Source organism: Dipodomys spectabilis, unplaced genomic scaffold (assembly GCF_019054845.1).
Source record: "Dipodomys spectabilis isolate Male_0828 unplaced genomic scaffold, ASM1905484v1 ptg000760l, whole genome shotgun sequence".
Lineage (NCBI taxonomy): Eukaryota > Metazoa > Chordata > Mammalia > Rodentia > Heteromyidae > Dipodomys > Dipodomys spectabilis.
The window spans coordinates 267,471-278,806 of NW_024871437.1; the positions used below are offsets into that span (position 1 = coordinate 267,471).

General features: G+C 66.1%; 1 protein-coding gene across 1 annotated transcript in view; it reads left to right on the top strand.

Moving 5' to 3' along the window:
• Positions 1-4,636, top strand: part of Sh3tc1 (SH3 domain and tetratricopeptide repeats 1) — a 29,857-nt gene extending 25,221 nt beyond the window's left edge. The window contains exons 15-18 of the mRNA XM_042672693.1: positions 968-1,090; positions 1,662-1,812; positions 2,799-2,995; positions 4,349-4,636. Of these exons, the coding sequence (XP_042528627.1) occupies positions 968-1,090; positions 1,662-1,812; positions 2,799-2,995; positions 4,349-4,636 (759 nt within the window). The remainder of the gene's footprint in view (positions 1-967; positions 1,091-1,661; positions 1,813-2,798; positions 2,996-4,348) is intronic.
• Positions 4,637-11,336: the final 6,700 nt, after the last annotated feature.

Below are 11,336 nucleotides of genomic sequence, written 5' to 3' on the forward strand. Positions count from 1 at the left end.
ACTTACGTTTCCTGTGTCGCTGGGCTCTCAGGTGTGCACCATGTCACCTGGTTTTTGACAGGGGGAGGGGGTTTCACTGACTTTTGTCCAGGCTGGCTTCAAACCATGATCCTCCAGGTTTCCGCCTCCCGATATGCTTGGATTACGGGATGGATCGCGCGTTTGTTTGAAAAGATCCGCAAGTCAAGAAGCAGCGTTGAGATGCTTCTCTATACACAAAGTGATTTGGGCAAACATGGAGGCGCTGGAGGTTTTGTGTGGGCAGCACTGCCCACTTCATCCCTGCCAGACACAGCCGGGGGTGGCTGGCCGGGGAAAGAGCAGGCACGGCGGCTGACCGGGCTGTGGGGGTCAGGACGAGGGGCTGGAGCCCGCTGTGGGAGGAGGGGTCTGGCCACCAGGACTTGAGGGGCAGAAGCCCAGGGGTTGGCAGCCTGAAGCTCCCCTCGGAGCTGTGGGACGTCTGGTCTGGCCGAGCATTGAGAGGACCCCGCTTTTGTCACTGAGTCATTACTGGGCACCGACTGCACGGGACACGGCAGGACAGGGGCGTGGGAGCAGGACGAGGTGGCCTGGAGGATGACAGGAGGGCAGGGCCGGGCTCTGCCCTGCTCACCTCCGCAGCCTGCACCTGCTGCGCTCCAGGCCTCTGCTGGCCCCCAGCCTCTGCTGGCCCTGGCCTCCACTGGCCCCGGCCTCCGCTGGTCCCCCGGCCTCCACTGGCCCCAGCCTCTGTTGGTCTCCGGCCTCCGCTGGCCCCGGCATCCGCTGGCCCCGGTCTTTGCTGGCCCCCTGGCCTCCACTGGCCCCCAGCCTCCGCTGGCCCCTGGGCCTCCACTGGCCCCAGCCTCCGTTGGTCCCCGGCCTCCGCTGGCCCCTGGCCTCCACTGGCTCCCGCTGCAGGCACACAGGGTTGGGTGCAGCCCCCTCCTCGGCTGCTCTGTCCAGAGCTTCTGGATCCTTGCAGGTGGCACAGAACACAGCCCTGTACACGGGCGACCCGCACCTGGGGCTGGCGCTGTTTGAGGCAGCCGGAGACATCTTCTTCAACGGCAGCTGGGAGCGAGAGAAAGCTGTGTCCTTCTACAGGGTGAGGGGCGCTGCGGCCACCACGTGGGACCAGGCCGGCTGCCCCCGGCGGACCCAGGCATGAGGGTGGCGGGGGGAGGCTTGATCTCTTGGGGTGGCCGCCACGCCACTCCGTGACCCCCCTCAGGGGAGCGGACCCGAGACCCCTGACCGCCTCACACTGCCCTCAGGGGATTTAAAGCTCCCTGAGAAGGAAGTCCCGCCTCCATCCTGCAGATGAGCAAGCTGAGGGCAGAGGGGCGCGGGACAAGTCAAAGGACACACAGTGGACCTTGCTCCTCTCTCCTCCCGAGCTGGCCAGGCGCTGCTGGGCCCCGGGTGCACATGAGTGCGCACCCGGGTGGCGGAGGGGCGGCTGAGGCCTCCAGTGTGCTCACGGGTGGACATCACCCAGGTTCCAACATGCGCCCCGGGACCCCTGGACCGCCCTTTCTCCTGGGCACACAGGCCCCATGGACGGAGGAAGAAGGGGAAAGCTCCTGGAGCATGGCGTCTAGAGGGACTTCACGGGGCGTGGCGTGGCGTGCGGGGCCTGGGGTGGGGACCTCACCCCTCCCCCTCTGCGTGCTCAGGACCGGGCGCTGCCGCTGGCCGTGGCGGTGGGGAAACGGGAGGCGGAGCTGCGGCTGTGTAACAAGCTGGCTGCACTGCTGGCCGCGCTGGGCACCCCCCAGGAAGGCCTGCAGTTTGCCCGTGAGGCTCTGGCCCTCAGCATCGCCCTGGGTGAGTACCTGTGCCCATCCCAGGCTGCAGGACAGCTCTGCCGGCCTGCCCCAGCTGGCCCTGCCAGCCTCCCACAGTCTGGGCCCCGCTCTGGGGGAAGCAGAGCTCCTCAGCCTCCTCCCCTTACCAACTGGAATGCCGGCCACCACGCCCCTCGGGCCCTGCACGCCAGGCTGGCCTCCATGGGCCACTCTCTCCCCTGTCCCTTCCCTGCGTTCTCCAGCTGGGAAGATACTTGTCCCTCTCCTCAGGGCTGTCCCTAGTGCCAGGGGTCCCTGTGTCCCAAGCCTGTGCTGCACGGGGGGGGGGGGGGGGGGCCTGATCCTCGGCATAGACAGCATGGGGTGGGGTGATGGGGCCTGGTGTTCCAGCCCTGCCCAGCAGAAGGCGCACGACCAAGTTCACATGAGTTCTGTGCGGGATCCATGTACTGGGGGGGAGGGGGGGAAGGGGGAGGCTGCCGGAGGTCACAGAGGCTGCCCAAGGTCACAGAGGCCGGCTGCCCATCTGCAGGAGAAGTTGCTGGGGTTCTGACACACTTAACTCTCCAAGGCTGGGGCCATACTGACCAGAAGCCCAGGTAGGGGTCACTACCAGGCCTGCAGGTTGATCTGAGCCCCATGCCTGGGAATTAGAGTATTAGAGCACGTGCATGCACACACATATGCATGCACACGAATATGCATGCATGCACACACACATACACATGCATGCACACACACATACACATGCATGCACACACACATCTCTGAGGCTCCATGCAGGCTGGGGCTGAGGAATCCAAATTCCCCACTGCCAAACCCCACAGTGGAGGAGAGTGGTGTGTAAACCCATTGCACAGATGTCTAGTCAGGTCTCAGGACGGGGAGTGGCCACAGCCACAGCCACGACCGCACCGTGTGCGTCTCGGTGCGTGGTCTCCGCTGGTGATGCCCTGCCTGCCCACGGGGCCGCGTCCTCTACCTGCCCCTCCGTCCGCGCCCCAGGTGACCGGCTGAACGAGCGCGTGGCGTACCACCGGCTGGCCGCCCTGCACCACCAGATGGGCCACAGCGAGCTGGCAGAGCACTTCTACCTCAAGACCCTGTCGCTGTGCAGCTCGCCCCTGGAGTTCGAGGAGGAGACGCTGTACTACGTGAAGGTGTACCTGGTGCTCGGCGACCTCATCTTCTACAACCTGAAGGTGGGTGAGGGGACCCCAGGGGCGGGGGGTTGCCCAGGGCCCAGAGCCCGGCCTGCCAGGGTGAGGCGTCTGTGCCAGGGATTCTGGGGCGGCCAGGCAGGCAGGCAGCACTGTTACCATCCCGATTTCTCCATCTGCCTGCTCTCCAGCCCTCCGGGGCTTCAGAGCTGAACGCACGTGGACGGGGCTGCTCTCCGGCCCTTTCCCCAGCAGACGCCCTGCACCTCCCAGCCGGGGCTCCCGCTGGCTGGGGGGGCCAAGTGCCCAGTTCAGAGGCTGCACCCCAGGTCCCCTGAAAGACTGTGAGCTGGAAGGAAGGGGTGGCGGGGCACCCACCCTTACCCCTCACCCTGCCTGGGCATCTCTGGACTGCAGGTGACACCTAGTGGTCAGAAGTGGTCCCTGCAGCTGTCCCCCACTGTGAGCACCCTGGCTGGCTCCCTGTGACGCTGGGGCCAGGGCCTCAAGGAAAGAGGCCTGCTTCCCTCCATCGTCCCACCTGCCCGCCCAGCAGAGGACGTAAAGGGTTGGACAGCCGTGGAGAGGCCAAGGTTCAGGGCCAGACTCAGGGTCAAGGGGAAGAGAGCTCACTTCCCCCCCCTGCTCCTGGCCTGGCCTAGCCTTGACCCACTGTCAGCAGCCCAGTGCCCCCAATACCTGTAGCATGACCTTAGATGCCCCTTGCCCTGGAATGCTGCCTGGGGGCAGCCAGGGCCTCTAACGGGGTCATTCTTCATTGCACACAGCCCAGGCTCAGTGCAAGTCCTGACCTGCGTCATGCACGCACACACACACACACACACACACAGACACACACACACACAGGCACACACACATACACCCCTGATCCTGTGAGCTCTGTTTACAGGTGTTCCCAGCCCAGCTACACAAGGCTGAGGGGCGGGTGTCTGGGAAGCGGCGGGCGGCTGCCTGGTGCTGGGTGTGGCCAGGGCTGGGCTGGGGCTAATTCAGATCCCTGGGGGGCTCCCTTGCCTGGCAGCACCGGGCCAGGGGTTGGCCAGTCCGCCCAGCCCGTAGCCTGGGGATGGACCTCAGCCTGAGGAAAGCCACACGAGCCCTGGGAGGGGTGAGGGGGTGGGGGGAAGGCTGGTGTGGAAGGCTGAGGCCCGGGGCCTGGGAACCTGTGGGAAGAGAGTCGCCAACACTGCCAAAATGCATGAGCAACACCGCAACACCAAGGAGACTCATTGTGCACGGCATCAGGAAGCCACGGTGAACGCGCACGCAGCACAGGGACCCAGTGATCCTGGGCACAGGAGTCACCCCTGGGGACAGGCCTCTCCTCCCTGTGAGCCAGAGCCCACTGGGCTCACGCGGCCTCCGCCCCCTCAGGACCCGTTTGACGCGGCCGGGTACTACCAGCTGGCCCTGGCTGCGGCTGTGGACCTGGGCCACAAGAAGGCCCAGCTGAAGATCTACACGCGGCTGGCCACCATCTACCACCACTTCCTCGTGGACCGCGAGAAGTCGCTCTTCTTCTACCAGAAGGCCAGGGCCTTTGCCGCCGAGCTCAGCGTGCGCAGGGCTCACCTGCTGCCTCAGCGCCTCTACAGCGGCTGCCCCTGGCTGGTCCCCGACCCACGCCCTGACCCGTGCCCCAGCCCCCGACCCCCGCCCTGACCCGGGCCCCAGCCCCCGACCTCCGCCCTGACCCGGGCCCCAGCCCCCGGCCCCCGCCCTGACCCGTGCCCCAGTCCCCGACCCCTGCCCTGACCCGGGCCCCAGCCCCCGGCCCCCACCCTGACCCGGGGCCCAAGCCCCTGGACCCTGCGCCTAGCCCTTCGAGGAGCCAGAAGCACAAAAGAAGCATCTGAGAGCAATAGAGTGTTTTGTTTCAGCAACCTGCGGGGGTCTCCAAGGCACCCTTCCTAGCTCTGCACCCCAGGGCCCAGGGCCAGCACCCCTCCCTCCAGCCCTACACCCCAGGGCCCAGGGCCAGTCCCCCTCCCTCCAGCCCTGCACCCCAGGGCCCAGGGCCAGCACGCCTCCCTCCAGCCCTGCACCCCAGGGCCCAGGGCCAGCACGCCTCCCTCCAGCCCTGCACCCCAGGGCCCAGGGCCAGCACGCCTCCCTCCAGCCCTGCACCCCAGGGCCCAGGGCCAGCACCCCTCCCTCCAGCCCTGCACCCCAGGGCCTGCACCCCATCACTCCAGCCCTGTACCTCAGGGCCAGCACCCCTCCCTCCAGCCCTGCACCCCAGGGCCCAGGGCCAGCCCCCCTCCCTCCAGCCCTGCACCCCAGGGCCCAGGGCCAGCCCCTGCCTGGGTGAAGCAGCCTCTTGCCGAGGACTCAGGGGAGGACTGAGCTCACAGGCCTGGCCCAGGTCCCTGTCCCCGGCCTTTTATTTCTGGGGTACGCTTGGACACACCGCCGTGGGAGATGGAGGTGGCCTCCGGGCAGGTCTGCAGGGGCTTTGGCCCCTCACCCCTCTCTCCTGTCTAGCACTGTTCTTGCCTTTCCTCTTTGAACACCCTGGTGAGAGGAGGCCGGGACCCTTAGCGCCCATCTGTAGTAGAAGACCAGAGAGCAGCCTCAGTCACAGCTCAGTGTCCTGACGGCTGGCACTCAGGGATGAAGCTCCAAACCCAGTGCAGTGGCCCCTCCACCCCCGTCAGCCTGCCTGGGGGACCCCCAACCCCACCGCCCACCTGGGGGACCCCCAACCCCACCGCCCACCTGGGGGACCCCCAACCCCACAGCTGTCCTGGGGGACCCCCAACCCCATTGCCTACCTGGGGGCCCCCAACCCCACTGCCCACCTGGGGGACCCCCAACCCCACCGCCCCCCTGGAGGGACCCCCAACCCCACCGCCCCCCTGGAGGGACCCAACCCCATCGCCCACCTGGGGGACCCCCAACCCCATTGCCCACCTGGGGGACCCCCAACCCCATCGCCCACCTGGGGGGAGACCCCAACCCCACCGCCCACCTGGGGGACCCCTAACCCCACAGCTGTCCTGGGGGACCCCCAACCCCATTGCCTACCTGGGGGCCCCCAACCCCACCGCCCACCTGGGGGACCCCCAACCCCACCGCCCACCTGGGGGACCCCCAACCCCATCGCCCACCTGGGGGACCCCCAACCCCACCGCCCACCTGGGGGACCCCCAACCCCACCGCCCACCTGGGGGACCTCCAACCCCATCGCCCACCTGGGGGGATCCCCAACCCCACCGCCCACCTGGGGGACCCCCAACCCCACAGCTGTCCTGGGGGACATGTCAGCTGTTACCATAAGGCCTCAAGAGTGTATCTTCAGGGCTGGGAAGGTGGCTGAGTGGTAGCGTGCTTGCCTGGCATGCATAAAGCCCTGGTTCAATTCCTCAGTACCACGTACACAGAAAAAGCCAGAAGTGGCACTGTGGCTCAAGTAGTAGAGCGCTAACCTTGAGCAAAAGAAGCTCATGGACAGTGCTCAGGCCCTGAGTTCAAGCCCAGGACTGGCAAAAAGAAAAAAAGTTTCTTCAGCTTCTGTACCCTCCGGCCCGCTGGCCAGGGAACCGAGAGCTGCCCGCTCTGTCCTCCAGCGCAGGGCTTGGCTGGTCCACCTGCTACCCGGGACGGCCCGCAGGAAGCCAGGGGTGGCCTGCTGCCCAGGGGTGTGAAGGCCAGCCTCGCCCTGCTCTGCCCAGCCATCATTCCCCTGCAACCCCGCCAGCCAGCATTTCCAGCATGTCCTGCCCTAGAACGCTGGGTCCCATGTCTCCTTACCAACCGCCAGACGTGCCCCTGGGAGAGGAGGGAGGCTGCAGCACACGGTTCGGGCCCACTGTGCTGCCCCGCTCCTCTGACTGACATGTTAAATACGGCGAGACCCGCCGCAGCTACAACTATGTAGTGGGCACCACACTTGTCCGGGAGCCGGCCGGGAGCTCACGCCTGGAATCCTAGGAGGCTGAGATCAGAGGATCACAGTTCAAAGCCAGCCTGGGCAGGAAAGGCCATGAGACTCTCATTTCTAACGAAGCACCAAAATAGCCACAAGCAGAGCTGTGGCTCGAGTGGTAGAGCCTGAGCCTTGAGCACAAAAGCTCAGGGACAGCATCTTGGCCCCCAGTTCAAGCTCCAGCCCAGGCACACAAACAAAGGCCATCTCGTGGTGTCGGTGGGTTCACACTGGGGGCCTCCAGACTCCTCCTCGTCTCCTCCTCTGCACCCCTTTAACAGAGGGGGCCGGGTGGAGAGCCTTGCCCTGAGGTTCAGTGCCCTGTGACCATGCAGAGGGGGCCAGCCTCCCCAGCAGGGAGCAGCAGAGAGTTTTCTAGAAGCAGCCTGGCCTGAGTGTGGAAGCAGTCTGTCTGCAAATGGATGGGCCTGGTGTTGCACAGTGGGGTTTGGGGGGGGGGGGGCGCCAGGGGCGGGGAAGGGGTGCCAGGGGCGGGGAGGGGGGAGGGGGGCTCCGATGCTGAGGTTCTCAGCCTGGGCTTGGCTTGGGGTGCATTGGAACGTGAAATGCAGGACGCTGGGGAGGGATGGCTCTGAGCTCCAGGCCTTTGAAGGGGCTGAGGCTGCCCCCATGGGTCACGCAGGCTGTGGTGGGCGGCTTCCCACCAGCCCCGCGAGGGGCGGGCGGGGCCGGCAGGCTGCAGCGGGGATCTGGGTCCTGCTCGGCTCTTCCAGCGGGGCGGGTGTGGGGTGATGGATGGGGTGCAGCCCTGCGGCGAGCGGGCTGGCTGCCCAGAGCCCAGAGCAGGGGCTGTAGAGGGAGGCGCCCGGCTCCCCACGCCCATCCAGCCGCCCCCCTGCGCTCATGGGCAGCAGGTCTGCAGCACACAGTGCCCGTGGCTTGCCGCACCAGACACGGGCCCAGCCAAGGGCGCCTGGGGTGAATCCACTCCTCTGGGGTTCCCTGCTGAACCCAGGCACGCAACCCAGTCCACCCCAGCACCCCGACGCAGCCCCCTCCACCCCCAGCACCCCAACACGGCCCCCTCCACCCTAGTACCCCGACGCAGCCCCCTCCACCCAGCACCCCGACACGGCCCCCTCCAACCCTCCACCGCCAGCACCCCAACACGGCCCCCTCCACCCCAGTACCCCGACGCAGCCCCCTCCAACCCAGCACCCCAACACGGCCCCCTCTACCCCAGCACCCCAACACGGCCCCCTCCACCCCAGCACCCCCAGCACCCCGACACGGCCCCTCTACCCCCAGCACCCTGATGCGGCCCCCTCCACCCCAGCACCCCGACGCGGCCCCCTCCACCTCAGCACCCCGACACGGCCCTTCCACCCCAGCACCCCCAGCACCCGACACAGTCTCTCCACCCTCCCTGGAGTCCTTGTCACTCTCTGTCCTGGATTCATCCAAGGGACAAATGGTCAGCCGGTCTCTCATATCCCTGGGCTCGGAGGGGGTGGAGGGAAGGCTGTGGCAGGGCACGCAGCACAACCACACGCCCAGTGCCCTCTGCGGCGGCAGCAGTGGCGGGCTGCGGGCTGCGGGCTGTGGGCTGCGGGCTGCGAGCTGCGGGCTGCGGGCTGGTCTAGCAGTGAGGAGGACACAGGGAGACGCCTCCCTGCGGCGCGGGCTTTGGGGGGGACGGGCTCAGCTGCCTGGCTCTGTGTGCTGCCCTGTGTGGGGCCAGGCATCACCCAGCCTGGCCTCGGGGCCTGGGTGGGCCTGGGGCGCTGCTGTGAGGGGCGCCGGGGCCTGTGGGCCTCAGGCGCTGCCGGCCCCGGCCTGGCCTGGCCTGTGCCTGCGCTGCTGTGTCTCTGAGAGTCCTGTCCCTGGCCGGGCGCCACAGTTCACAGCCTCTGCCACCTGGGGCTGCAGGCCAGTGCGGGGTCAGTGTCCCCACAGCCAGCAGGCGGCTCCTCTCCTGTGAGCTCGCCTGTAGGCTGAGGTCACCGGGACCCATCCGTCCAGGGGCTGCTGGGCAGGAGGAGGGGGTGCAGTCTCCTTGCCTGCCCCCAGAGCCTCAGGGACTCGGGAGGCCCCCCCTTCCCCCCCCACACCCCGCCTCAGGACCTCTGCCATCACACCTGCCATCGCATCTGTGTCTGTGGACGGCCCCATGAGCCACTGCCTCACGCTGGACAGCTGCCTCCAGTCAGGGCCAGCAGGGAGGCCCCGCAGAGTGGGTCACGGAGCGGGGAGGCGGGCACGCCCTTCCCGGCACGTCCACATCCCTGCCAAGGAGGCCGCGTGAGGCTGACCGAAGCTGTGTCCAGAGCTCTGGACGGACTCAGGGCCGGGAGGAGGGCCGAGATCTCCCCACGTCTGCCCTGACCTCTGGGGACAGCCCTGCTCCTGGGGAAGAGCCGGAGAGGCCGGAGGCCTGGCCCCCACCATCTCAGCCACCCCTGGTGAGTGCTACCCAGTTCCAGCCAGTGCCACATGGACAGAGGCGAGGAAAGCCCGGTGCAGGCCCCGGGTGGGCAGGCCCCGGGTGGACAGGCTCCCGTGCACCCACCACAGCTGTGCCTGGAATGGCAGTGCGCAAGCCTGAGCAGATGAGATTCCTCCACACGTGTTTAAGGATGGGCATCACACACTCCCGCCAGAGCCGAGGGCATCGGTGCCCCACGCGCCCTGACCGCTGCCCAGCCGCCCGCCCAGGCCCTGCAGCAGAAGGAAGAAGAGGCCAACGGAAGGTCTGCGACAGACGCGAAGGGCCGCGCACAGATGCCGCCGGCACACGGGAAAGCCAAACAAATCCCAGGGTTCGCAAGAAGCCGAGGGTGCTGGGAGGTACTTAAAACTCACCCAAGTAGCCAGGGACCCGCAGCTCACACCTGCAGTCCTAGCAACGCAAGAGGCTAAGATGGGGGCGTCGCAGTTCCAAGCCAGCCCAGGCAGGAAATCCCATGAGACTCTTATCTCCAATTAACTACCAAAAGGCCAGAATGGTGCTGTGGCTCAAGAGGTAGAGCACCAGCTTAGGGCCAAAAAAAAAAAAAACACCTCAGGGACAGGCTGGGAAGGTGGCTCAGTGGTTGAGTGCTTGCCTAGCATGCATGAAGCCCTGGGTTCCATTCCTCAGCACCACACACACAGAAAAAGCCAGAAGTGGTGCTGTGGGCTCCAGTGGTAGAGTGCTAGCTTTGAGCAAAAGAAGCTCAGGGCTAGTGCCCAGGCCCTGAGTTCAAGCCCAGGACTGACACAAACAGAACAAAACACAACAAAAACTCAGAGACAGTGCTCAGGGCTTTAGTTCAAATCCAGTACCAGCACACAAACACTCTCCCCCCCCACACACACACACACAAAGAAATCACACAATTTAGAATGTCCAGAAAATCTACAGGACGCCTAGGTGTCTGTGCCGAATGTCAATTGTGCTCATGAACCCTCGGGCTGCTGCAGACGCCAGCCCCCCTCAAGTCTGCGCAGCTTCGAGCCGTATAAACACCCAGGCAGAGAGCGAGGGGAAGGGCGACACTGCCCAAAAAGAAACGGACTCTCTAATCCTCATGTAACTGTCACCGCTGCACATCATCTGTATGACAACAACAGAAACAGTAAACAAGGAAACACCTTCCCAGCACCGGCACGTACGGGAAGATCAGAGCTGCTTCTGAATGCGTGTGGGAAGCCCCGGCAGCGGGGGCGGGCGGGGGAGCTCCCCGCCAGCGTGGGCCAGCTCCGAGCCCCACTCACAGACCCCGAGTTCAAGTTCCTGACCCTGGACCGGGGCAGCTGCCGTGGGCTTCGGTCCACCGCGGGCTGGCCCTGCTCTCCAAGGCCTCGTGGACAGAACTTGAACGTGAGAAAGAAAGAGGGCCCCGCCCTCGCTGCCCCTCTAAAGACGACTCCGGGGACCTAGAGACCGGACGCCAGGCTTGTCGCTTAGACTCCAGCGCCCCAACAGCTCCACTGTGACACAGGCAGTGCCCCCTTCCGCCGTGCCCACAGCACCACAGCAGGTGTGCGTGCACTGCACAACTGCACACAGCGCTCGGGAGCGGCTGTCCACCGCAAGGGGTGTCCAGCGGTGGCAATGGGCGCCTGGCGCCTGGCGCCCCTTTCCGCTCCACGACACCGCAGCAGAGCCTGGGCTGGGAGGAGGCTCACGCCTGTCCGCCCAGCTACTCAGGAGGCTGAGATCTGGGGATCCCGACTGGAAGCCAGCCCAGGCAGGGAAGTCCATGGGACTCTTCTGGCCAATGAACCATCAAAAAGCCCAAAGTGGAGCTGCGGCTCAGGGGGTACAGCTCTAGCCTTTCGCACAAAAGCTGAGTGAGGGACAGCACCCAGGCCCTGAGTTTAAAGAAAAAAAAAAGTGATTCTTCACTGCTCACACCCCCAGCTCCCCTTGGCTCCTCAGGCATTGTCACCGTATCCCCAGGATTGATGGGGTGGTGGCGGAGTGTTGAG